The following is a 24203-nucleotide window of genomic DNA, read 5'->3' as shown; positions in this document are numbered from 1 at the left end:
ATAGTCATATTCAACTCAACCGATGAACTTAGAGAAACTCCATTTGTTGACTTAACGTAAAGCAGTTAGGACTTTTCCCTTAGCACTAAATCACGGGTAGGCGGGAAATGTTAAAGTCGTAAGGATAGGTGCCACAGACCACCGGACCACACAAAGCCACTCGCTCCTTCTATAGCGTATCTGCCGCACATTGTAGGAGAGGTTTTAGCGGAGCCTCATTCGGGGGTCTAGGGGAATGGCCAGAGCTCACCATTTTCCTAGAGTTCTAAATGAGTAGTCTTCTCACATTTGGGGAGACTCGGGTGCCCTCTCCCGAGACGTTATTATGTATCACAAGTAACAGTCACTTGACGGTATTTTGAGTTTTGACACTGTTGACAACCCACTTACCGCTTCTACCGCGCTGCAAAGTCGGTCGTTTGGTTGACAGTTAATCTACCAACCTACCAGATACCGAGTTCCGAATGGTACAAATTTTGCAGCAATTTGACAGTTACGGGACGCAGAACCAGTATTTTGGTCATCCTGGTTAACATACGGAACGTAACTTTATTGTCCGCCATAGTACACTTCAAAAGTCACGCAATCAAGTTTTCGAGTATTTTGTGCTTTGCAAATGTGGATTTTGACATTACATTTTTAAATAGGTTATAAACTGTCAGTGAGATTGTCACTGTTTTATTTGTTAGAGATATTTTCATATTTGGTGGCGGAAACAAAAGACTGAGAAATGTCACAAAAATGTATTGTCAGTGTCAAATTTCTCATAAACGCCGTAAAAAGGAATGTCTAGGTAAATTTAAATTTTCGCTAAATAGATTGAAAAAACAAATTTTAAGGAAACCAATTTTTGTCAGTGCTTCAAAAGGAAAAGTTATTCTCATATAATCAAACGTATTACAAATTATTTCTCTAGTTCGACGATGAATGACTTTCTTATTTCCAATTTGCTGCATTTCTGTCGAAATCACGAACGTCTTTGAGAAATTTGACACTGACAATACAAATTTGTGACATTTCTCAGTCTTTTGTTTCCGCCACCAAATATGAAAATATCTCTATTAGAAAAATGAAACAGTTGTTTGACACTGACAAATAAAAAGTCAAAACCAATCCAGACCGACTTAACACAGCGAAAAATAGATTTATACAATTTTTCTGTACAGCAGTGTACACTTGCTTCCAAAACTTTCGCGTACACATTCAAAATCAAGTAACAACGATTTTGCAAAATTTAAGCAGTGTGAACGGGTAATTTTGAGATTAGGTTAAAGGTGACATTGACAGCAATTAAAAAATTAAGATCGGTCTTGTACCCTTCTTGTTCCCACCTCTTCTTTACTTATTATCTGTAGAACAGTGTTTTATTTAGCCCATTATGAGTAGCAACCCTACTTATGGACCACTCCTCTTCTAATTTGGAAAGCATCAAAACTTTATCTTGCTCTGTCAGTCGAGGCATTTTGACTTTTCAAAAGTTTAAATGTCAGAATTGATTAATTACAACCCTGATTTAAAACAGCGAAAAATAAATGTACGCCAAAGTTTTGAAAGCAAGTGTACTTATTATGATGTCAGAAAAAATTCCAGAGGATGAGATCTGGAAGTCTTGCTGGTCACTCGGAATGAATAAAATTTTTGCAAATTGAAACTTTGCAGTTGCAACGGGTTTGGTGATCTGACCCGACCTGACCTAAAACCCTCTACATTGTGTCACACAATAATCTTCCTCCATCCTTTGTTGCTCTTGTTTCCACGGTTTGCAGACGTTTTATTACCATGAAATTAAATTACCACACACTCTACGGCGGCTTTGAATGCGATTCCGAAACGTCTTAATCTGTGCCTCACACACAATCATCCTAATTAAAAATTTCCGCTCGTTTCAAACATAAATTACGCGGTATTATGCCAATGACATTTCTTTACTCGAGCTTAATTTACTTAACGACCTCTTAACACCACCTATTAAATGGTAATTCATGTTAATACAGGTGGCGGTGTCGACTCGAACAAAATCTGCGACTTCCGCTGGGATTTCACATGAGCAAGGCGAACAAAGCAAAGACATGGTGATTATTTATTTGTGCCTGATATCGGTGCGGTTGTGCGATTTCTACACTCTGTCGCTCTTGACCAGCTCGTTCAGCAGCGCCACGTACGAAAACGCACTCCTCATAAACTGCAAAGAAAAAGTAGAAACAAGCAGATGCGGCCGGAGACTTACCGAGATAAACATGGGGGCTGTCATGGCGAAGTAGTTTCCGGCTCTGGTGTAAACTACTTTGCTCTTACGCAGTTGCACCATGAGGAACAGTTTCTGAAAAGGGACGTCGCACAAGTACCACGGACTCTCGTACAAGCTCCACAAGAAATCTGCGTTCTAAATCAATCGTGTCAAGCCAACAGCAACAATTTTTATTTTCACCTACTTGTGTCAAAATCTGGCCGGCGTAAGTGTAGACGAATAGTTCGGTGCTCGCGAAGAAAACGTAAGAACACAAACCCATGATGAGCGCCGAGTTCCCGGTCTGCAACAGTCGAAATGTCATTTGTGTGCAGTCGAATTAATCTACGACGCGACTTTGACAATTCGCATTACCGTGATCAGACTGAAGCCGATGAAGGTGACGTTACAAAACGCCGCCACCACTTTGGTCAACAGGAACAAGCTCATCACGCGGTCCAGATCTTCACAGTAGATGAGCAATCGCTGGTGGTGTGTGATGTTCCTCTTGAAGTAGTCCAGGTTTACGCGGCGGAATCTGTTCCACTTTGTTACATCGAACACGGTTTGGAATCTTTCCCAGAGCTGAGACAATCTAAAATGGAGATTTCTTTCGAGATGGTGGAAAATACACAATGGACTCACTCGACTTGGTGGAGATTGTCGCGGAAGTCGAGCACGACTTGTTTGGGAACGCCGCATTGCAAAATTGCGTGGTAGAAGTGATTCTTGAAGTTGCTGGACAGGATTTTGAACTGTTGGCCGATCAGGATGGTCATGCAGGGGTAGATCATGTCGGAGGAGGCGTAGATAATGGCGAGATTGATCTGGCAGAGGGTTTGCCAAGCGTAGCTTAGTTCGTACAGAGGGGATCGAGTGTAGTCGTACGGGAGCCAACCAGGGACAGGTAGCGTCCTACGGCATGCCACCAAGGAATAAATTAAATCAGTACCTAAAGTATTATTTTCTTCTTTCTTGTCGCCTGTACCTTTCTCCAATAATCAGCGGCTGCACTGCTGACAAAAGACAAGAGGCTATGAGACTCACGGTCCAATAAACCACCAACTTGTCGCTCAATTTCGCACTGGATTGCATGGTGATGTCTTCTAGACCGTTGTCCGAGTGGTCGACGAAGTTTTCGTTGATGTTGTTCACCAGATTGACCAAGTTGTCGGAGTGGTAATAAAAAATGCCAAAATTCATGAAAAGTGTCATGTAAATTCCTAGAAGAGATAGTTTAGCGGAGGATTTGTCGCAAACTCTTTGTACCTGTGTTCATGACTACCATGCTCTGTTCGACTAAATTAAAAGGCGTCACGATTAAATGGACGACGCCCTGGGCGACGGTGATTACGAAAGAAGAGACGAAAATAAAGCTCCAGAAAAAATGAAGGATTTTTTTGGAGCGAGGGTTGGTGTTGTCGATGGGATACAAGACCGACCACTTCAGGAGGGAAATGACTCCGTTGAGGTACTTTAATTTTGGCATGCCGTAGGCGACGCAGTCGGTTAATTACTGACCGTTTAACAAACTTTCCGATTGAAACTTGGACGTGTAATTAGCATGTTTTTACCCCAAAAGTATAATTTAACGGCAGTAATTACGGAGGTTAACAAAAATTACCGGGGCCCAGACATGTATTTTTCATGTGTCCCAAACTTTAAGTTTCTCTCATGACGGAAGTAATTAAAACAAAAAAGCGGCGCGCTGGGGTTCGACGAAGAGCTTAATTACTCTCTGACCCCGTTGTGGTACAGCTGGAACCCGGTTTTTATTTTTTGGAGGAACAAAATTAAAACGAAAGCGAGTCAAAATTAATTGTCGAGCTGAAGAGTAGGACGAAAATGGATGAGTGATTGGGGGGAAACATTAAAACTGCAATTCTTGTTTAAATTATTTATTTGATAAATGACAGAACGAAGGTATCAGTGCAAGTGATTTTTTTGAGGTTGGCGCACTTGGACGCCAATTTTTAATTTTTCAAAAATGCAAAACATTCTTCCAGAATCCAGAGTAAAATGTGGCGACGGGTGAAATTCAAAAATAAATAAGAAGTAAATCGAGATTTCAATCTTCCTAAAGTGACGAATGTTGTTTAAGGGAAAATGCGATTGTGAAAAATGTGGAAAATAATTTTTGATGTGTCAAACTTTTTTTTAGGTTAAGGTGATAAAGACTAGACGTTCAACCCTTAAAGTTTAATAAAAAGCCATACGTACGTACAACTGGTAGTAAAGAAGAATAAAACAGGTGAAAACATTTGATAAATGTAAGTATAATAAAGAGAAAACAATAAAAACTCACAACAAAAACGAAAAAGTCTTAATCGAGGTATTCAAAGTAAAGTGACTTTGGCTTTTTGCGGCGCAAGTCTTGAGCAAGGTCAAGCCCAACCAAAATTGATGCCGGTCATTTGATAAAACCTGTTATTAAAAGGTCTATAAAAATCCCTCAACCTCTGGAGAACGAGGGGGTCGATGTGGGGGTGGTTGCGCCCTTTGGTTTTGCCCAAACAGTGCGGAGTGCTGTGCCCTTCGCTCTTGAACAGACAGGGGAACCCCTTGGTCGAGTTGAAGTAGAAGTGTCTCTCGGAAACCACCCTCTTCAGGCCTAGAAAATCCTGCACGCGTTTCAGTTCGACCGCGGGGTCCACCACGAGGCGCTCCCCGCTGATGAAAAGGAACTGCGACAGGGGAAAGTATTTCAACCATCTGGCCAAATAGCGCGAGTATATTCCCAGTTTGACGGGGCCCCAGGACGTGTCGACGATGTTACCGATCGAGCTGTTGATGAAGACCAACTGGTCGAAAGGTTTCATGTCGGGCTTCTTCGAGATGGCTTGCGTGTAATCTGAAATAGCTCTAGTGACTGGATCTCTAACTACTACTAAGAGTTTAGTGGAGGGATTCATGTGCTGAACTCGTCTTGGTGCTTCTTTCGTTATAAAATACGACGGTGTTTTCTCTATTGTAAGTTGGCCCTCGAGTGTCGGAGGCATGCGTTCGCGGTACCACTCGAAGCCGCGCGGGTAGTTCTTGTCGAAGAAGTGGACCTCGTTGCCGGCGGCCCTCACGTCCGGGTGGATTCGGATGAACTCCAGCAGGGCGCGCGTGCCGCCCTTCTTTACACCTACCGCCAGAAAATTGTGCAGATAGAGAAAATAAACCGGGAGGTTGTTCGATTACTGTGACAATTGAGAGGAGGCAACTGATGGAACTGAGGAAGTGGCTGTGGATACGCATTTGGGTCAGATCTCTTACGAGGGCGTTAAAGACAAGCGCGCCAAGACCACGCAATGGTTCTTAATAAAAAAGTCGAGCCATGGAAGTTGATCGTGAAGACGCGGCCTTTGAAAAACGTCAGAATCGGATACGTAACCTTCAAAAACAAACCGCTCAAGCTTGGTGAACTCGTCAGAAACAAGTTCCGAATAGCGCTAAGAAACGTGACGGGGGACGACGATTTGATCGAAAAATTGCTGCAAAGTCTCGAAGAGAACGGTTTTATAAATTATTACGGTTGGCAAAGATTCGGGAACGACAAAGAAGTTCCTTCCTACTTTCTCTATCGGGGTTCAGCTGCTTTTGGGTAATTGGAAAGAAGCAAAGAAGTCGGTTGTAATTTTTTTGTTTGGTTCGTTGTTAATCTAAAGCTCTTCTCCTCTGCCAGATTATTTTGAAACCTACGAAATCGGATCAACCCGATTTTGACATCTCCAAAGCTAAGGAAGTGTACGCAAAAGTTAGAGACGTTGCTAAAGCTCTGGAACATTTTGAAGGAAGCACAAATATGTGCAACGAATATTTGTTTCTGGAGTAGTTAAGTTAAGGTTATGCTTTGTCGCAAACTAGTGTATTTATAATCTGTTTCAGAATCAAAAATCCACCAACACTGCATTTTATCTCGAAAATACAACCGACAACGTCGCCAACTTTTGCTTTTAGTGTGTTTACTGTGTTTGCAAGTGTCAGAAAAAAGTGGGGTTATGAAAGAAAACTGTTGACAGTCGTTTAGGTCGTAATTCAACGTGTTTTTTAATTCTTATTTTATTATATCACTCAAAAGTTATGATACGGTAGCTACCACCTTTTTGTACATAATAATTATTTTGTGTTACGTAAAAAACTCAACAGTCCAATGTCAAATTTTGGCGGGAGGTTGGGCCAACCCAAAAAAATGAAACTTATTCTAGGGATTTCTTTTTTTCTGACAACATAATTCAACAGGTGGTGGATTTTTGATTTTGAAACAGATTATAGGTAGTTTTGGCGTGAGTGGGAAGAACCTGGTTTAACTTCCTTTAATAAAATCAAATTTTGATAAGATAGTGTGCTTAAAAAAAAAAGTTAATTTATGCGAGGTAAGTAAATTTTCGTAGTCTTATTTCTTTTGTAGGTAGGGTCGGTGGACAAATAAAACTGGGACACTTAAAATTTAATCTATGTAAATCAGACCATTGAATTGTCAATGTATTTGTCAGTGTCTATATAATATGTCATACCAAAGTTAACCTATTTGTGATAAAGCCGTAATTAAATGATGCAAATTTGTAAATTTTGACATGTGATTGTCATTTTTGTTCCAGTTTTATTTGACCATCGGCTGTACATGTAATCGTTTTAAAGTGTTTTTTGGAATCTAGTAGCTTCGAAAAAAAGTGAAAAATTTGGCCTTCAAGTTGTAGAAGGTGATTTGGTTTTATTGGAAGACCGCAACGTTGAGACAGTTAGTAATTACACAATTTACGACGTGGTGTTGCCTTTCCCAGGAAATGACATCGAATATCCTGAGAATTTGAAAGACTGTTATAAAGAAACTTTAGAGAAAAACGGCTTGACGTTCGAAAAGCCCAAACAAAAAGTTCAGTGAATGACTAAAAAGAGACTAGAACGCCTAATTACTTACTGCAAGACTTATTTTTTGAGAGAAACTTATCGCAAGTTATTGGAAAGAGTTCAAGACCTTTCGTGGAAAATGATGTACTATAATGATCCACACTACAACTTAATTCGGTCAAATTTAGAAGAACTGAAAGGACTAGCGAGCCTGAGGATGTCACAGGCACGTAGGAAGAAAATCGCGCAAAGAATTCTGTACAAATCGTGTAAATTTTCAAATTTCGCGCCTTCGCACATGTCATGGTCGCCGCGATCAGCTACGACATGACTTCAAATTCGCAAAGCGTATTTTATTTAAAGTTCTCTTGGCGTGGTCGCATTTTACAGATGGGATGTAGGTACGTACCTACAGTTGGTGCCGGAATTTTGTTTGAATAATTCTTCGTCGTCCACGACGATGGTTTTACGAGAGATTTTAAAAAACCGACACTTCGAGTAGTTCTCATGCGAAGTTGAACAGTTATCACACGGTCGCCCAAAAAAAAAGGCAAATCTTGTGAAAGATGCCGACGAAGAATTTGACGATCGAGTCGGTTTATTTAGCGACAAACAAAAATAAGACACTTTCAAAAATATCGTTGCGGCGTAGACGAGTTATCGTTAAAGGGAAAATAATGCGTAAATATTTTAGGACTTGGATTAATAGAGGGAAAGTACCACGACTGATGGCACTAAAAATGCACTCAATGATGATTTTTGTTAAAATCGATAGATTGTTATAAATTTTCCGACGATTCATTTTGAAACCGTCAGGGATCTTTCCCTCCCATTAATGGACAAAGTGGATGTTAAACACATATACAGTGTGTCAGCTTTAATTACGTAAAAAGTGTTTTTGAGGTTCTGGTTTTTAAAAGAAAGCGTTTTTGAAGTACAAAAAAAAATGCAAATGGTGTCGGCACTGTACCTATGATTAAAGCACTTGGAAGTTGTCGCATCGGACGCAAACCCTGTTCGCGAAAAAATTTATACTTCGGCGATATGTCTGATTCATTTCCTTCCAGGAGTGGTACGACGCGAACAGACGTCCTATAGTGGATTACTGTGTCGCCATTTGGTACTACTGGATGATGTCGCCACTAAATCCAAAAATCGACACTCGTTTTTAATCTCACACTGTATATACTATACTCACTTTGGGCAACGCTTTGGCTATACTACTGACTAGACAAGTGTTGAATGTATAACTGATATAAAAAGATATGGCAGCCAATGTAATTAAAGCTAAAATAACTTTTTTTGAAATTAGTATTTCCATCGAGTACTCAAGTCATTTGTGTTCGCTTGCACAATTCGCAGCACAATCAATCTGAAAACAAACAAACGTGTAAGAAAACGAACACTCCCTATCAGCGATGCAGGAAGTTTAATTTGAGCCGATACTATCGCAATTATCGCTTCAAGGCGGGGATAAAACACACCATTATTGCTTTGAAAATAATTTTAAACTGGCGAATCGCGCTACCAACTTTAAAAAATGTGTCAATGGCAACCAACTTGACAAAATTAACGTTACTGTTAATTACCAAAACAAAACATTTACTCTGCAATGCAACACTAAAAATAGCACTTTTCGGTTACAGTTATTATTCATTGAATAATTCGTATTTGCGCGCCGCAGTACGCCACAATTCGGAAAATACGTGTCTGAAAAACGTTCACCCGGAGCGTCGCTCGAAATTTTTTTGGCTACCTGGTTATCGAAAATTTCGAAATAGGAGCGCCGTATTTTAAGAATGTGAGTAATTATAATGTGTCTTCACAATTTGTTATAAATAAACTTACGTTTTATGTGCCATGGTATTTGTAATTTCTGACACGATTCTACGCTTTTCATGTTGAATCCGAGTTTATTTCCGTCACTGACTTAATATGTATCAAAATAATCGTCTTGATCCATTTTTGTTGACCCTTTAAGGCTTTTAACCTCAAAACAAACAGCTCTGATATGTCAACAATGTAAAAAGTGGCTAAGGTACCAACAAACACAGATATGACAGGTGATAACTGTGTAGCGCAGTTGTATTTCTACCTTTAAGAACGCTTCAATTTCGAAATTTAATCTGATTTTCATTTTTACAACTAAGTAATGATATCAATTGGATCTATTAAAAATTGGTGTTTTTGGTATTGCAGAAGGTGCAACGTACGCTGGACAGCATATTTCAGAGTAGTAGCGCTGCTAAAATAAAAATGTAAATTTTGGAAAAATAAGATGGATTATGCAAAGTTGTAAGTATTTTGTCATTTGTTGAAAGGGTTTAAAATGGTTGAAATATTCAGGGCTGAGAAGTACATCCAGGACCATAACAATCCCATTGTGAGAACTGAACTGTTTGGTTCAAAATTATTCTTATCGTCTTTGAATGAATACGAGACGCGACTTAAAGACAAATGTTTCACGAGTATAGAAAATGCGCTCAAACAAGACCGCGTCGATCGACGGTAAATGCAAGAAAAATTATGATAATTTTTATTTATTTGTTGATATACAGAGTGGCTCGAAGCATTGGTGAATGGCGACAAAAAGAAAACAAGACGGCCGTGACAAAAATCACAGGTTCCACATTGACAGGTTATGGTTTTCAGAACAAAAATGGAAAATTCCTAAATTCTGAAGAAGCAACATTTTTCTTGGAAACTGTAACTCACTTGTTTCTTGGTTGACTCATTTTAGTATGATTATTTTAGAATAAGTTAGAATTGAGGCAAAATAAGATACCAATGAGTTTGCAAGAAGCGTACAAGAATATATTAAAGTCCAGACGCCATTTTGATAAATATTTGATGTACAAAAAACTGATTTTGCAAGGGTACAAGTTGAAAGCAGCGGACAAAACTCGTGCCAAAGACGAACCAAAACGAAAATTAGTTACGACAGGGGAGGGAACGTCTGCAAAAGTTGCAAAGTTGCAACTTGGTGAAGGAACAGATATGAGCGATATCTTTGCAAAGTTGAGACAAAGCGGTCCACGTGCTTTCCAGTCCGGGACTGGAAATCAGACGTTGCCAGATTATCGCATAAGTGTTGCAGAAAAATCGGAGCATTTTAATGTATTTATGAGGTATAATTTAATTTGTGCGCATTTTAATTTAAAAAAATGCATTTTTTTTGTTATAGTGACAGCGATGAGTTTAATAGTATGAACGCTGATGAAAATGGTCTAAATATTTGTGCAATACACACCGATGATCACGTTTCGTTTTATAAATATGTCAACACAAACATTCCTGTTTTGTCATAATTAAGGTTAATAAGAACTGTGTCAAGTCGTTTCATTGCCCTTACTGCTAAATAATTTTGAAACTGCCGTTGGTGCATTAAATTATTAAGCTAACGCGTTGGCGTGACACGAGTGACATATTTTGGATTTCTGCGAGACGTCCTGTGGACGGGAAGACTCACTTGAAATTTGGACGTCGGTTGTCAAACGTCGCCTTGGAAAACCCGGAAAAATCACATTGACGGAGGTGAAAGTGTGAAGTAATTTTTGATAGTTCAATAACATCGACGAAGGTTTCCATTGTGAGCACGTGAATGTTTGTTTAAAACTAACGTCTACGCGAACATCGTACTTGAAGCTGTAAGTTGAGTCACACGGTTCTTGTGGTACTTTTTGCAATTGATAATGGGCTTGTTGGCTTTGGTCAATACGTTATATTGCCGCATCTCAGCAACCTTTTTAATTCTATTCAGCAAGGTAATGGGTGTTTTTAGTTCGAAATTAGCTATAGACATGTCTTCCCCGAAAGCTGAGATGGTCAAGGACTTGATAAAAAGTGACACTGTTGTCATCTTTTCCAAAAGCTATTGCCCTTACTGCAATTTAGCAAAGGAAGTGTTTGACAGCATCAAGCAGAAATTCACCGCCATTGAGTTGGACAAGAGGGATGATTGTGAGGAGATTCAAGCAATATTGGGAGAGATAACAGGAGCAAAAACTGTAGGGTTTTTTTTTTTTGTCAGTAACTTGTGATTATTATGCATGATTCTAGGTTCCTCGAGTGTTTGTGAAAGGACAGTGCCTTGGCGGCGGTTCAGATGTCAAGGCCCTTTATGAAAAAGGAGAATTGCAAAAGCACTTTGCTTAAATGATACTTAAATATTTTTAGGTTAATTAACGGATTATTAGGCAAATCCGCCGCCTGAAGTTGCTTGAAATGTATTTTAGTTAAACTCCGCAATAAAGATTATTGTTGTCTGATATTTTATTTATTCATAGATTTAAAAAATTCATCAGACTTATACATTTTATCGCGATAGCGAACGTGTACAAATGCGCACAAAACAGTATATTACGTATATACCGATTATTATTTCAAAATGACATTTGTCATTTCAGCAATAACCATATTTGCTTTCACGAGCTTTCATCCGTCGTTTTAGCAATTTTCGAATTTTCGTTCTGATTAGAATCTTCATGTTTGCGTTTCAACGATGACGATCCCATGTTGAAAACGATGTTTTTGAAAGCTTCGTATCTTTGTTTATCGCTGAGTAAACCGATTCGATCGTCAAGATCTTCGTCGGCATCCTCACCGTTTGAAGCGTCGTCTTCTACAAGAATTTTCTTTTTTTCTTGGGCAACCGTGTGATAACTGTTCAACTTTGCGTGAGAACTACTCGAAGTGTCCGTTTTTAAAATCTCTCGCAAGACCATCGTCGCGTACGACGAAGAATTCAAACAAAATTCCAGAACCAACGCCTTGTACGTCCCATCTGTAAAATGCAATCAACTCAAGATAACGTTAAATTAAATAACAAATGTGTTGAATACGCTTTGCAAATTGAAAGTCATGTCGTAGCTGATGGCGACGATCATGACAGGTGCAAAGGCGCGAAATTTGAAAATGTACGGAATTCTTTGCGCGATTTTCTTTCTACGTGCCTTTGACATCCTCAGGCTCGTCTAGTCCTTTCAGTTCCTCTAAATCTGACCTAATTAAGTTGTAGTGTGGATCGTTATAATGCATTATTTTCCACGAAAGATCTTGAACTCTTTCCAATAACTTGCGATAAGTTCCGCTCAAAGAATAAGTCCTGAAACAAGTAATTAGGCGTTCTAGTCTCTTTTTAGTTATTTGAACACTTACTGAACTGTTTGTTTGGTCATTTCTAAAGTCAAGCCGTATTTCTCTAAAGTTTCTTTATAAAAGTCTTTCAGATTCTCAGGATATTCGATGTCATATCCTGGCAAAGGCAACACCACGTCGTAAATTGTGTAATTAGAGCATTCATCTGAGGTTAGAGCCTTCACTTTGGTTCTTTTGCGGTCGGAAGTGTCTTCCTCTATATTTAGGAAATGTATCAAAATATCGTGACATTATTAAAATGATGTATTTACCGGAATCGTCACAAACTGCCTCATCGTTGCAGTCTTCCAACAAAACTAAATCACCTTCTACAACTTGAAGGCCAAATTTTTCGATTCTTTTTGAAGCTACTAGATTCCAAATCAAGCTTTGGAACGAATGAATGTATAGCAGTCTCGTGTTTCTCGGTATCTGTAGAAATAATGCAATAAAACCACAAAGAGTTTCTTTTTACCTCGTATTAATTATCAATTTCTCTTATTCAAAATGATTTTGAACAATTTAAACGCAAAATCTTATCAAAATTTGGTTTTATTAAAGGAAATTGTTGCGGTTTCCGTCCATTCATACCCAAACTTACACTAGTTAAGGCGTTGACAAAGTCATTGGCGTGACCTTTACTTAACCCCGACAGCAACAAAAATTCAATGCACGTATTTCTGCTCCCGTCAAACTGTTCCAGAGCTTTAGCGGCGTCCCCAGTCTCTGCGTACACTTTCTTAGCTTTGGAGATGTCAAAATCGGGTTGATCCGCTTTCGTCGGCTTCAAAATAATCTGGCAGGCCTGAAGTTTCAGATTAACAACGAACCAAACAAAAAAATTACAACCGACCTCTTTCCAATTACCCAAAAGCAGCTGAACCCCGATAGAAAAAGTAGGAACTTCTTTGTCGTTTCCGAATCTTTGCAAACCGTAATAATTTATAAAACCGTTCTCTTTGAGACTTTGCAGCGATTTTTCGATGAGATCGTCGTCCCCCGTCACGTTTCTTAGCGCTATTCGGAACTTGTTTCCGACGAGTTCACCAAGCTTGAGCGGTTTGTCTTTGAAGGTGATGTTCCCGATTCTGACGTTTTTCAAAGGCCGCGTCTTCACGATCAACTTCCATGGCTCGACTTTTTTTATTGAGAACCATTGCGTGGTCTTGGCGCGTTTGTCTTTGACGCCCGCGTAAGTTAAATGGGAGGGCGACATTTTCAAGCAAGTGGCCACTTTCAACGTGGTCTCGAGGGTGTCCAGGCACTCTTTGTACACCAAAAAGTGGACATACTCTCCTTTGTCTTTCGGCCACTTGAAACGCCTGTCAGAATTTTTCCCGCTGTATTTTTTGAATATCATGGTTCTGATGCCATCTTTGGTGCCAGTATTGCAAACTATCTTTCTCGCAAACACTTTCTTCAAGCACTCGTGGATTTTCTCTCTCTCCTCTTTTGTCGTCTCCTCCGCGTTCAATTCTACCTCGCGCGCTTCAGATGAATCTATCATTTGTTTGATAGCGTCCCATGTTTTTTGAGGGATCTGACTCAAAGGCGTATCCACAGGCACTTCCTCGCCCCCATCAACTGCCTCCTCTTTACTCTGGAAGTCGGCCGGTATTTGCAAATCGGTCAGTTTGGCCACGTCTCCGTTCAAATCAATTTCGTTCACTTGAAAATCGGAAAACCTTGCCTTGATTACCCCCGAATAACCGTCAAATTTACTAATAAATTCCGTAATCCCGACGTCCACTTCCTGGAACTGATCTTGATGCTGATACTCTTTGTGACTCTGAGAATTGCTCAAATTGTTTGACTTTCCTTTAAAACGCGATTTGAAAAATTTATTACTACTCTTTTTGCCGTACCTCTGCTTGCACGGTTTTGACATTTTATCTACTTCACTGAATAAAACTAAATAAAAACCACCGAATTATTGAAAAATATACAGGTTTACACTATTATAAAATTGCTAATCAACTTTACACTCGGAAATTCATCACAATTCGATAAACGTAAACACGTGTTCAATGCGACAGCTGTCAAAGCGTCACCCACACACTTGTCGTAACTTTAATCACCTCTAGTATATGCTATCATCAAATATTGAGCCAATTGTGACGTGACTCAATTCAAATCTTTAACATGCGAAACGCATTTGTCTCTATCTGGTACTCACTATACTAAAAAAAAAATCTCGGCTTTTAATATTGGCAGCAATGGTAAATATTTGTTAACAACGTGATAAGTGTTTTGATTGAATAAATCACTAAATTGTAACGTTCCGGTTATGGATCCTTGGGGGAGTGTTGGAAACCAGAGCAGTGTCGTTACGGATAATCAGTTTTCACGCCAGAAATTCGAGGACAATTTCATTCCAACAGTGAGAGACACTTTACCAGATTCGGAACAATATTTGGCCACGTTAGGTAAACCTCCCGTCTTTTGTTTTATCATTAAGCACACATAACCTCATTTTCACAGAGAAGAAACTTCACGACATCAAAAACGACCCAAACGTTCTGAAGCAACTGATCGAAAAGCGAGAGGCCTGCATGCAGAATTTGTTGAACAGTGAGGTTCAGTTTGAGCAAGACAACGATCTAGACGCCCCCGTGTCGAACTCGCAACTCATCCGTACGATCCTACCCCAGAAGCAAGCCTTAAACAAAGGCGAAGTGGTCGAGTTGATAAATTACGACCAATTAGATTCGAGCGACAGCGAAAAAGAGTCGAACTAGTCACGATGACTTCGATCGATTTTTCCAAAAAAGCTATTGTTGTAGTCACTGGCGCTTCTAGAGGCATCGGGCGAACGATTGCGCTGGAAATATCGCGCAACCTGAACCAAAACTCCATAATCGTGCTGTTGGCGCGCTCAGAGGGTGACCTTGAACAGACCAAGAATCTCATCCAAGAGGTGGACAAGTCTCTGACGGTCATCACCCACGCCGTAGATCTGGCCACCGCGGATGTGAAAACGTATGAAGCAATCCTCGAGAAGTCTACAAGCGCGGTCGACACGACCGGGATCGAGTTCGGGATTATATTCCACAACGCCGGTACCACTGGAGATGTGAAGCAAACGACCGATTTGACCTCGTACCGGGCGTGGCGGGAGCACTTCGACCTCAATTTGTTCTCTGCGGCGGCGCTCAACTCCGTTTTTATCCGCAAGGTGCGCCCGATCGCGCCTCAACTGGTCGTCGTCAACATCACGTCGATGTGCGGGAGGGTCCCCTTCAAGAATCTGGCCATGTACTGCTCGTCCAAGGCCTCGAGGGAGTTGTTTTTCAAGGTTTTGGCCCTCGAAGAACCCAACATAATCGTCTTTAATTATTCCCCAGGTCCGGTCGACACGGCGATGTTTGATAACATCATAAAGGATGCGCAGAGCGAGGAGGTACAAAACAGCTTCCAGAAGGTGAAAGAAACGACGATTTTGACACCGGAACAGACCGTCGCCAAGTTGCTGGCGCTTCTTGAGAAAGGCGACTTCAAATCCGGGGACACCGTCGATTATTACGATAGAATTTAGATTTTTTAGATTAGAGTGGGCTTGGTAATATTTTTTCTGTGTTGCACAACTATACCCCAAAATAACGGGTGACTATTAAAATTTTCACTTGGAGTTGGCTTTGAACGAGTTTTTATTTTTTCTGTTACTTTAGACACACGCAAGAACGAACGACAAATGTCAGTCAGTACAATTGAAACATAACCGATAATGTTAATTATAATGTCAAACTTGGCAGTGTCTAAGGTGCAACGTAAAACAAAGAATGATCCATAAGTCGATTTGTCGCGAATTACCTGGTTACTTTTGGTAAATACCAAAGCGTAACCACTTGTTTACTGCGAGGAGCGGTTATGTAGGGGAAGCAATTGTTACGTCATTTCATACGTCATTGGTAATAACCAAATGTTACACAGGTTTCGAATAGTGTTATAGATGGTTATACGTATAACCTATAGGTTATGTTGTCTGTTGTCATTTTAAAAGCTTTACAAAAATGGATTTTCATGAGTTAAAGATGGTACTTTTATATACTATGGAGGACAACAACGATATAATAAACTGGTTAATCATGGAAGAGTTGTACCCAACAAAAATTACGTGCTTCATCAATATAAGGGAAGCGAATAATTTTTCTAATGCTGAAAATCGGCCATGGATTGAAAAGTACAATGACATGCAGTTCTATCAGTTATTTCGTATGAAAAAGGAAACATTTTTGAAATTATTATACGTTGTATTAGAAAACGATAGGTTCAACTTAATTAAGAAAAAATATAGAGGTGGCAATTACCCTATTCAACCTGAAAGATCCTTGTTGATTTTTATATGGTACATTGCTAAGCAAGATACATTAAGTACAATATCTCAGATATTTCAATTAGCAATTCCTTCAGTTATGCGAATAGTTAATGTTCTGTTATATATTATAGTGGGTCTAAAAAAACAAATAATTAAGTGGCCTTCAACCCAACAGGAGTTTGATTTCATTGTAAATGGTTTTACTAAATATCCAGGTAGGTAGTTAATCAAGTACGTTTTTAATGCTTTTTTTTTAATATAACATTGAATTCGTAGGGGTTGTAGGAGTTATTGACGGTTCACACATAAACATAAAAGTACCAAAAACACAAAATGACAGCTATACAGATCGATATTTATGTCAGTCTATAAATTTGCTGGGAATTTGCACTTTTAATAGAATTTTTACTTATATCTTTGTGGGCTTCCCGGGTTCAGCACATGATGCTCGAGTAAGTAGTTACAGACACATGGGTACTCAGGTTCTTTTTTTTATATATTCAAGTACACAGGTTCAATAATTTTTAATTGTACTTTAGGTTTTCTCTAATTCTCTGTTAGTTCAGAACATAGAGACATATGGACCAGCTATGTATTTTCCCCAGGAAGAATATCACCTATTAGGTGACAGTGCTTTCCCTATTCGATCCTGGTTAATGACTCCATATAGGAAATCCGCAAATTTGACTCGTCTACAAAGCAACCATAATTTTCATTTAAGTGCAGATAGAGTTGTTATTGAACATACCTTTGGTATTGTTAAAGGAAGATGGAGACGTTTACACTACATCAATACCTACACAGTTTCTAAGTCTATAGAAATTGTAACTGCAGCTTGTATACTCCATAATTTTTGTTATATAAATTCAGATGAGTGGGATGGGGAAATTGACTTACAAGAACCACGAAGACTTGAATATCGCGATGACAATCAAGAGCAAGCTAGATTAGGTAGACACAAGAGGGATCATATTGCTAGAACATTATTGTTTAACTAGGTTTCATTAATTGTTTGAATTTTTTTTACAGCATTTATTACTGAAAAGTAAACTCTTAAAATATTATAAACATTGTAACTTCAAATAAACTATATTATACGGGGTGATCAAGAAGGGCTGTTTAAGTTGGTAATGCTGAATTTAAATTAAATTAAACATGCTGGTGAATCGTCCGAGAGAAGAGTTAATTTATGTTTAGAGCAAAATGGGGAGCACTTCGAGAATTTCCTTTAGTTAATTTTTAGATTATTATTCCGAATTCCAACTTTGATTTCTTTTTGCCGTTAATTTTTACTCTCACAACCTACAATTTTTTTGTCGTTATTAATGCTACGTCAGATATCTGTTAAATAAACCCACAAAACATATCCGGTTGCAGTGTTGTAAATAGCCGAATAAAAAAATGTTCTTAATTGTATTGCCAACTTAAACAGTCTTTCTTGATCACCCGGTATTATAAAAACAAAACACAAAAGTTGAATTCTGTCGAACCAAAGTCCATTTTCAATTTTAGTCTTTTTTCATGAAAGATGCCATAAGCTGCAACATTCTCTCCCTCTGTTCATTTTGTGTTTCCACAAGAGAACGTAAAGAATCAAAATGTTGGCTCCTTTGGTTCATTTCTTCTTTATGATGTTGTACCATAAGTTCACATAATTGTTTGTTAAAGGAAGGTGGTTTTGTGTCCTTTTTAACGTTAGCAAACCTATTTTTGATAGCTTCTACTGCATCCAGCGATGATGTAGAGCATTCTCCACCAGTAATGTCGCTATCAGTAGATTCTTCAGGTACTGCTAAGGAATCCTGTAGGTTGTTGGGGTCTACTTTATCTTTGTACCCCAAAATTTCGTCTAACTGATCATAAAATGGAGGAGGGTCTCTATGTTCCTTTCCAGTTGTTCTCATATGTTTTTTATATGCAATATATTGCTTCTGCATATTACTGAACTTCTGACGACATCGTTCAGCTGCTTGATTCCCTAAGTTAAAACCTGCATCTTCCATTTCTTTGGCAATTTTGTGCCATAAGTTATTTTTTGTTGTACACTTATCATCAAATTTTTTGCTCAATCGTTGTCGTAAATCCAAAAAAAACAGTGTTGCAGTATGATCTGTTTCATCAGGTTTTTTTTTCCTCCAAATTTCGTATACTTTCTTTTCCTGGGGTTTATCTAATGGTACATTTGTCATTTTGTAATTTTTAGGCTCTCTTTCATCTATTTTTGTCTCTATTTCTTCATCACTTCCCAGAGGCTCAGAATCTGATAACTCATATTTTTTTTCTTTTAAAAAGTTTTCCATAAAATCATATGCAGCTTCTGGATCTACAACCAACATGAAATCATAATAAATTTAATAATTAAGTAAAGCTCTTCAAAAGTATTTTACCATTTAACAACATATTGGCGGTTTCCAAGTTCACTTTTACCACAACATCTTTCCCTTTATGATTAACACATAAATCGAGTGAATCCATTTTCTACAAATATGAAATTTTCAATCACATTCATATGACATAAAACCTTACTTACTTTTAGGGGTTGTCTCTGCTTTTATGTACTTTGTTATAAACAACTTTTGAGATTATTCTTCGAGCGCGGTTTCGAGCACAGCATGACACATCACAGACACATTAGCATTAGCCAATCCAATAACCGTTTTGTTTCCGCGAACTTAGAAAATGGTCACAGCAAGGATAAGAGTGGGGATAAACCACAGATAACCATACGGTAACTGCTCGTAACTCGCGACAAATCGCCTATAGCCAACCCTAAGTGAAAATTTTAATAGTCACCCGTTATATACATTGTTATAACATATTGAAAAAAAAAGGACATTTACTGGTGTTATAAAATATGTAAGTAACAGCCTGTATTTCTTTTCCTGAAAACTTAAAAAATGTATTTTATTAATTGCAGAAAAATATACACAAATGCGTTCGTAAATTACGCATTTCTGTTTACACTCCTCGTTATTGTAGAGACGCCATCTACGAACTGTGTCCTAAAAAGAACGTTGGCGTTACTGAACATCCCATCCTTCAAGGACACGATGATAAACTGCGAAATCACAAATCAATATTGACACGCTGGAACAAAAACCCGTACCTGAGATTTGTTGAAATGAGTTTTCAGCATGTTTCCGATGTTCTGCGTGTGCGACAGATCCAGAGCAGCGTCTACTTCGTCCAAGATGTACAACGGAGCCGGTTTGAACAGCAGCATCGCCAAAATGAGCGAGAGAGCCGCCAGAGAGCGCTGTCCTCCGCTCAGTTCCGTCAAGCTGTCCTTCCACACGCCCCCTAGCGAGACTTTGATCTAAACAAAAACTCGTGGTGGTGAGTCGAGCGAAACTCCACGATCCCGATCTGTCTCACTTCTAGTCCTTGAAGGATCGTCTGTCCCGTCGGCGGCAGCAACTTGGCGTTCGCCCCCGGCAGCAACGTGCTGAAAATCGAACCGAAATCCTTCGAGATCTGGTCGTACGCCTTCCTCAGTATCTCTTCTTTCTTCTTGTCCAGATCTTGGATCACTTGGATGATCTTTCTCTTGTCCTGTTCCACGATCTTCTGTTTCCGGCGCAGCTCGCTGTACTCTTTCTCTTGTTGTTCAAAGTGGCTCTGCGCCTTGTTGTTCACCGTCCTGCCCATGCTGTTTTTCGCTTCTTGCGCTTTTCTTATCTTCTTCTCCAGCTGCTGGCCCTCTTCGTCCGTCATTTGTTCGGCGTCTTTCAGGTAACTGTTCTTGGCCCGTTTCTCGCAGTCCGACTGTTTCGTCTTCAAGTTTTTGCAGTCGTCCTTCAACTTCTTCAGCTTGTGGGCGTGCTCCTTCGCTTTCACCTCGCAATCGGTGATCTTCGCCTGGAGTTCTTCCTTCCTGCGCATCTTCTTTTGTATGTCTTTGTTCTTCTCGGTTATCACTCCCTTCTCCTTCTTCACCTCGGCTTGCAACCGCTCCACGTTCTCCTGCAAATCAACAACGGTCACCTCAGCCTCGCCGTTGACAAATACTCACGGTCAACTCCTGCGAGTTCGCGATGATCTCTTCTCGCTTCTCCTTCAACTGAGCGATCGTCTCTTCTGCCGTTTTAATCTGTTGCTCCGTCGTCTCCAAACTCTTTTTCAACTCTTCGATTTCCAAATTGAAAGTCTCATAATCCTGCTCCTTCTGCTTCCACTCTTTCGCGCTTTTATCCGCTTTCGCTTTCAACTTGTTCATCTCGTTTTCGGCCTGTTTCAACTGCTCTTCTTTCCCTCCCTTCGAATTCTTCGCTTTGGCCTCCAACTCCTCCACTTTTTCCTTGAATTTGCTTTCGCTCTCCTTACAACACTGAATCTTCTCCGTCAAAGCTTCCACCTCCTTTTGCAAATTCGCGATCTCCTCCTGCTGTCTGTAATGCGAAGTCTGCTGAAGACGTTGGTTGATCAGGTTCAACTCGTGTCTTTTGATTTCCAGTTTTTGATTCATGCTCGCAAACTGTTCTTGTTTACCGCTCATCATGTGAATCTCTCTCTCTATTTTTCCCAATTCCTCTTCCTTCGCGTTCAACTCAATCTGAAATCAAATCTACAAATCAAAATTTTTTATTTCTAATAATTATTAAATCAACACACCTCGGCCTGTTTAATTTCGTCGAGGTGTTTCAAAACCGAACCCCCTTTCTGAGGAGCTCCACCGCTCAAGGTACCCGCGGGATCTACCACATCTCCTTCAAGAGTGACACACTGGCGTTTGATGCGGTCGTGAAACGCCACCTGTCGGGCGACGTTCAAATCTTTACAGATGAACACGTTACCGAAAATGAACTCCATGACCACTTGAAGACGTTTGTCGTACTTGAGATGCGAGATCGCCGGTTGCACGTTCTCTTCCCCCACCTAGACCAAATAAGAAATATTAATGCTGACCCTCGAGCTTGTCAAACTCACCAAATCTTGTGCAAACTTCACAATATTGTCGCTCATTTTCTTCCCCTGAATCTTATTCAACGGTATGAAGGTTGTTCTGTGCTGGAGATCACCCTTTTGCAGCAACTTCTTTCCCGTGACGTCGGTATCCACCACAACGTTGTACAACTGGAAAAAATTCCTTCACCGTTTGACAACAAACAATAATTCGGACCTCACCCTGCCACCTGCCGCGGTTTCAATAGCGACATTAGCGCCCTCTTCTTTGACGTTGATCAATCGACAGACCACCCCGTACACCTTGCTCCTGTTGAAGTTAGGCTCGGGGTCGCGATACCTAAATTGCGTGTAGGGTCTCTGTGCCTCAAAATGGTCGATCCTGTCCTTCAGATGCCTCACTTCTTGCGTCAGCTGCCGCCGCCGTCCTTGCAACTCGGCCATTTTATCGTCGTTGAAATGCAACTTCTTCAGCGCCGCCTCCAGGTTCTTTACCTCTTGACTCGTCGCGTCGAACGCTTTCTTGTCGCTTTGTGCTTCGTTGGCGTTGGAGAGGCGCTGCTTCTGCTTGTCTTTCAACTGAGTCTGGCAGAAATTGAGGCGCATCGAGGCTTGCTTCATCTCGGTGTTGGCTTTGGCCGCCTCTTGTCTGGCGTTCATCAACTGTTCGAGTACAGTTTCGGCTTCGCCTTCTTCGTTTAGTTCCATGCCGGCGCTCAGGGCTTCGTAACGCTTCTGGGACTTGAGGAAGGCATCTGTGTCGCGCTGGTCCGCCTCTTTCAGTTTCGCGAACATGGCTTGGACTTTGTCCAGTTCTTCTTCCTTCCGCTTCAATGTTTTTTCGTCGTCGGCGAAGTTCTGAAAATTTGTCGTTACACAGAGGAAGACTTTAAGTGAAGACAACCTTTTCCAATTGAGATTTTTTCTTTATTTCAGTTTTGATGTCCTCGTCGACAGATTTGACGGCCGCGTTCACCTTGGCCTGAGACTTCTCAGCCGTCTTCAGCTCAGCCTCCACTCTTTGCAAACTTTCGTTTCCATCCTAAATATGTAAAAAAAATTCTTTGACCAAAGTAAAAAACATTAAAAAATACGCCATTTTTGAATTATTGTTCAGTTGATGTAGAGGTCTCCAGTGTCAAAAATGCGTCATTTAAAAAAATTATTTTTTAATACAAAACAATCCCAACACTTACAGTTTCAGCTTTTTTGGTCAAATCTTCAATAATGTGGTTCATTTCCTCAATCTCATTCTTATAATTCATCATGTTGGTCTCCTCTTCTTTCACTTTATTCTCAGCATCCTTGAGGATTTCCTGTGCCTGGATGTACTTTCTCTTAGATGCAAAAAACTCCCATGCTTGATAAATATTAAGCATGTGCTCCAACTCTCTCTCCAAGTTTTTAAATTCCATAAACTTTGTCCTTTCAGTTCTCAGTTTCTCAAGCCTGGGTGACAACTCTTCATTAATCACCTGAAAAAACAAAATCAGCAAAAAAATCTTGACAACTTGTTACATCTACAGATTTTAATTCCCTCAGTTTAGCATCTTTTTTCTCAATAGTCTTTTGAGCTGTCTCCTTTTTTACTTCATACATTTTTGTCCCTGCAGCCTCCTCAATCATTGCTAAAATCTAATAAAAATTATGTTGTGCATGTTCCTCCAAAAACCTGCTTACATCATATGGCTTCATATTCAAGACTTTAGTAATCTTCCCTTGCATAATCAAAAAGTGTGGATTGTTGACATTGAGCTGCACTGAACAAAACAGATCTTGAATCTTTTTATTCTGCACTGTTGACCCATTTATCATGTATTTGCTCTTGCCCCCCAAGATAATCTGTCTGGTGATTGTGATTTCTGACACATTCTCAAAACCAGGTGGACACTGCTCTGGGTTATTATTGTCAAAAGTGATAGACACTGTAGCTTTATTTATGCCACACTGGCCACTCTTGTAGATCAGATCTTGTAAATTGCCGACGCGGACCTACAACCGCGCTTTTACAAAATCGCAATTGAGGTTATGATGCGCTTACATGGCTCAGATTTGAAATTCCGAGTACAAAACATATCGAATCGAGAATGTTTGACTTGCCACTGCCATTCAATCCGGTGATTGCGTTGAATTGTTTGTCGAAACCTGTGATTTCTGTTCTGTGTCCGTACGACTTAAAACCGTCAAGGACAACCGACTTGACGTACATCTTGACAAGTGTCGTTTTTGTTCTTCTGAAGTTTAACACTGCCGACAAATTCTGTTAAACTTCATGATTATTCAATCTGAAAGATATAAAAAAACACAACCAACAAATTTGTATTTGCAACGGACATCAGCGCAGTCCATTTTTTGAATTTTAGGGGGGGGCAGTGATGGTGGGCGGAGCTTCGAAATGCCCATAGAATAATGGTAAAGATAATTGGAGAAAATCAGCAACCGCAAGATGGCGCTGCAAATTGAACGAAATACGGAAAAGAAAGAACAGCTGATTTCATTTGTATTTGGATTTAATTTGCCGGTAACAATTATTGACATTTTACATTATAATAAATGGTTTAAAACAAATTGCAAGTTATAAGAACCACCAAGATCATCAGTTTGCGTTGATTTGTCTACCAAGACCTTTGTCATTGCAACTTTCTGAACCGGCTCTCCAGCATTTATGTTTGTCTGTTGTGCTGTTTCTTCCTTAACAATTTAACATCAACAGTTGGAGAAAATTTCTCAGCATCAGCAGCGTCACCCAGATCATTTCCTGCTTCTTTTACACCAAAATTTAACCTT

At 39.8% G+C, this 24203-nt stretch overlaps 8 protein-coding genes and 1 pseudogene across 10 annotated transcripts; 5 read left to right on the top strand and 4 right to left on the bottom strand.

Annotated features, from left to right (window-relative positions):
• Positions 1 to 683: 683 nt before the first annotated feature.
• LOC138139249 (odorant receptor 83a-like) lies at positions 684 to 4259 on the bottom strand. 2 transcript variants are annotated; one of them, XM_069059457.1, is made up of 6 exons: positions 3216 to 4259; positions 2873 to 3142; positions 2603 to 2822; positions 2433 to 2531; positions 2228 to 2383; positions 684 to 2182 (listed from the first exon to the last, which is right to left on the bottom strand). In XM_069059457.1, exons 1-6 carry the CDS (start codon positions 3440 to 3442, stop codon positions 2117 to 2119), a joined length of 1038 nt encoding a protein of 345 aa, XP_068915558.1. In that variant the 5' UTR covers positions 3443 to 4259; the 3' UTR covers positions 684 to 2116. The 2 variants fall into 2 exon arrangements, with proteins under 2 accessions (XP_068915558.1, XP_068915557.1); XM_069059456.1 differs by having other exon boundaries at positions 684 to 2383.
• A 152-nt stretch (positions 4260 to 4411) lies between these two features.
• Positions 4412 to 9053, bottom strand: Hs3st-B (Heparan sulfate 3-O sulfotransferase-B). The gene is made up of 4 exons (XM_069059458.1): positions 8912 to 9053; positions 8262 to 8435; positions 8034 to 8205; positions 4412 to 5357 (listed from the first exon to the last, which is right to left on the bottom strand). Exons 2-4 carry the CDS (start codon positions 8382 to 8384, stop codon positions 4612 to 4614), a joined length of 1041 nt encoding a protein of 346 aa, XP_068915559.1. The 5' UTR covers positions 8385 to 8435; positions 8912 to 9053; the 3' UTR covers positions 4412 to 4611.
• Positions 5356 to 7703, top strand: LOC138138503 (pseudouridylate synthase 7 homolog; annotated as a pseudogene).
• Positions 8647 to 10392, top strand: Tsen54 (tRNA splicing endonuclease subunit 54). 2 transcript variants are annotated; one of them, XM_069059459.1, is made up of 6 exons: positions 8647 to 8864; positions 9263 to 9358; positions 9410 to 9571; positions 9622 to 9769; positions 9818 to 10191; positions 10248 to 10392. In XM_069059459.1, exons 2-6 carry the CDS (start codon positions 9342 to 9344, stop codon positions 10369 to 10371), a joined length of 825 nt encoding a protein of 274 aa, XP_068915560.1. In that variant the 5' UTR covers positions 8647 to 8864; positions 9263 to 9341; the 3' UTR covers positions 10372 to 10392. The 2 variants fall into 2 exon arrangements, with proteins under 2 accessions (XP_068915560.1, XP_068915561.1); XM_069059460.1 differs by lacking the exon at positions 8647 to 8864 and adding an exon at positions 8989 to 9126.
• A 438-nt stretch (positions 10393 to 10830) lies between these two features.
• LOC138139254 (uncharacterized) lies at positions 10831 to 11331 on the top strand. Its single transcript, XM_069059462.1, has 2 exons — positions 10831 to 11070; positions 11123 to 11331. Exons 1-2 carry the CDS (start codon positions 10831 to 10833, stop codon positions 11216 to 11218), a joined length of 336 nt encoding a protein of 111 aa, XP_068915563.1. The 3' UTR covers positions 11219 to 11331.
• LOC138139248 (pseudouridylate synthase 7 homolog) lies at positions 11312 to 14242 on the bottom strand. Its single transcript, XM_069059455.1, has 6 exons — positions 13053 to 14242; positions 12801 to 13004; positions 12472 to 12631; positions 12221 to 12416; positions 12016 to 12167; positions 11312 to 11846 (listed from the first exon to the last, which is right to left on the bottom strand). The coding sequence occupies exons 1-6, from the start codon at positions 14085 to 14087 to the stop codon at positions 11488 to 11490; spliced, it is 2106 nt and encodes a 701-aa protein (XP_068915556.1). The 5' UTR covers positions 14088 to 14242; the 3' UTR covers positions 11312 to 11487.
• A 148-nt stretch (positions 14243 to 14390) lies between these two features.
• Positions 14391 to 15827, top strand: LOC138139253 (sepiapterin reductase-like). The gene is made up of 2 exons (XM_069059461.1): positions 14391 to 14625; positions 14681 to 15827. The coding sequence occupies exon 2, from the start codon at positions 14943 to 14945 to the stop codon at positions 15732 to 15734; it is 792 nt and encodes a 263-aa protein (XP_068915562.1). The 5' UTR covers positions 14391 to 14625; positions 14681 to 14942; the 3' UTR covers positions 15735 to 15827.
• LOC138138588 (uncharacterized) lies at positions 14487 to 14937 on the top strand. The gene is made up of 2 exons (XM_069058577.1): positions 14487 to 14625; positions 14681 to 14937. The coding sequence occupies exons 1-2, from the start codon at positions 14487 to 14489 to the stop codon at positions 14935 to 14937; spliced, it is 396 nt and encodes a 131-aa protein (XP_068914678.1).
• A 1716-nt stretch (positions 15828 to 17543) lies between the features above and the next one.
• Positions 17544 to 23790, bottom strand: SMC2 (structural maintenance of chromosomes 2). Its single transcript, XM_069059454.1, has 12 exons — positions 23458 to 23790; positions 23097 to 23408; positions 22941 to 23051; positions 22613 to 22891; positions 22321 to 22458; positions 21639 to 22274; positions 21441 to 21587; positions 21126 to 21389; positions 20527 to 21066; positions 19890 to 20477; positions 19621 to 19830; positions 17544 to 19572 (listed from the first exon to the last, which is right to left on the bottom strand). The coding sequence occupies exons 1-12, from the start codon at positions 23623 to 23625 to the stop codon at positions 19459 to 19461; spliced, it is 3507 nt and encodes a 1168-aa protein (XP_068915555.1). The 5' UTR covers positions 23626 to 23790; the 3' UTR covers positions 17544 to 19458.
• Positions 23791 to 24203: the final 413 nt, after the last annotated feature.

This window comes from Tenebrio molitor, chromosome 9 (assembly GCF_963966145.1).
Source record: "Tenebrio molitor chromosome 9, icTenMoli1.1, whole genome shotgun sequence".
In the NCBI taxonomy this organism is placed as follows: Eukaryota; Metazoa; Arthropoda; class Insecta; order Coleoptera; family Tenebrionidae; genus Tenebrio; species Tenebrio molitor.
The sequence above is the reverse complement of the archived record's forward strand: the minus strand, read 5'-3'. Positions and strand labels throughout refer to the sequence as shown.

Coding starts and splice junctions, on each gene's coding strand:
- LOC138139249 (XM_069059456.1), bottom strand. CDS start 3,442: ATGACACTTTTCATGAATTTTGGCATTTTTTATTACCACTCCGACAAC. Junction 3,143..3,215: donor CCGCTGATTATTGGAGAAAG/GTACAGGCGACA, acceptor GGCATGCCGTAG/GACGCTACCTGTCCCTGGTT. Junction 2,823..2,872: donor GACAATCTCCACCAAGTCGA/GTGAGTCCATTG, acceptor TCTCCATTTTAG/ATTGTCTCAGCTCTGGGAAA.
- Hs3st-B (XM_069059458.1), bottom strand. CDS start 8,384: ATGGAAATACTAATTTCAAAAAAAGTTATTTTAGCTTTAATTACATTG. Junction 8,206..8,261: donor TAGCCAAAGCGTTGCCCAAA/GTGAGTATAGTA, acceptor TTTTGGATTTAG/TGGCGACATCATCCAGTAGT. Junction 5,358..8,033: donor TCCAAGTGCTTTAATCATAG/GTACAGTGCCGA, acceptor TTCTGGCGGTAG/GTGTAAAGAAGGGCGGCACG.
- Tsen54 (XM_069059459.1), top strand. Junction 9,572..9,621: donor CAAGACCGCGTCGATCGACG/GTAAATGCAAGA, acceptor GTTGATATACAG/AGTGGCTCGAAGCATTGGTG. Junction 9,770..9,817: donor CAACATTTTTCTTGGAAACT/GTAACTCACTTG, acceptor TGATTATTTTAG/AATAAGTTAGAATTGAGGCA.
- LOC138139254 (XM_069059462.1), top strand. CDS start 10,831: ATGGGTGTTTTTAGTTCGAAATTAGCTATAGACATGTCTTCCCCGAAA. Junction 11,071..11,122: donor AGATAACAGGAGCAAAAACT/GTAGGGTTTTTT, acceptor GCATGATTCTAG/GTTCCTCGAGTGTTTGTGAA.
- LOC138139248 (XM_069059455.1), bottom strand. CDS start 14,087: ATGTCAAAACCGTGCAAGCAGAGGTACGGCAAAAAGAGTAGTAATAAA. Junction 12,632..12,800: donor TTGTCAACGCCTTAACTAGT/GTAAGTTTGGGT, acceptor TTATTTCTACAG/ATACCGAGAAACACGAGACT. Junction 12,168..12,220: donor ATGACCAAACAAACAGTTCA/GTAAGTGTTCAA, acceptor TACTTGTTTCAG/GACTTATTCTTTGAGCGGAA.
- LOC138138588 (XM_069058577.1), top strand. CDS start 14,487: ATGGATCCTTGGGGGAGTGTTGGAAACCAGAGCAGTGTCGTTACGGAT. Junction 14,626..14,680: donor ACAATATTTGGCCACGTTAG/GTAAACCTCCCG, acceptor TCATTTTCACAG/AGAAGAAACTTCACGACATC.
- LOC138139253 (XM_069059461.1), top strand. CDS start 14,943: ATGACTTCGATCGATTTTTCCAAAAAAGCTATTGTTGTAGTCACTGGC.
- SMC2 (XM_069059454.1), bottom strand. CDS start 23,625: ATGTACGTCAAGTCGGTTGTCCTTGACGGTTTTAAGTCGTACGGACAC. Junction 21,390..21,440: donor TGAAGTTTGCACAAGATTTG/GTGAGTTTGACA, acceptor TATTTGGTCTAG/GTGGGGGAAGAGAACGTGCA. Junction 19,573..19,620: donor CTCATTTCAACAAATCTCAG/GTACGGGTTTTT, acceptor GTGATTTCGCAG/TTTATCATCGTGTCCTTGAA.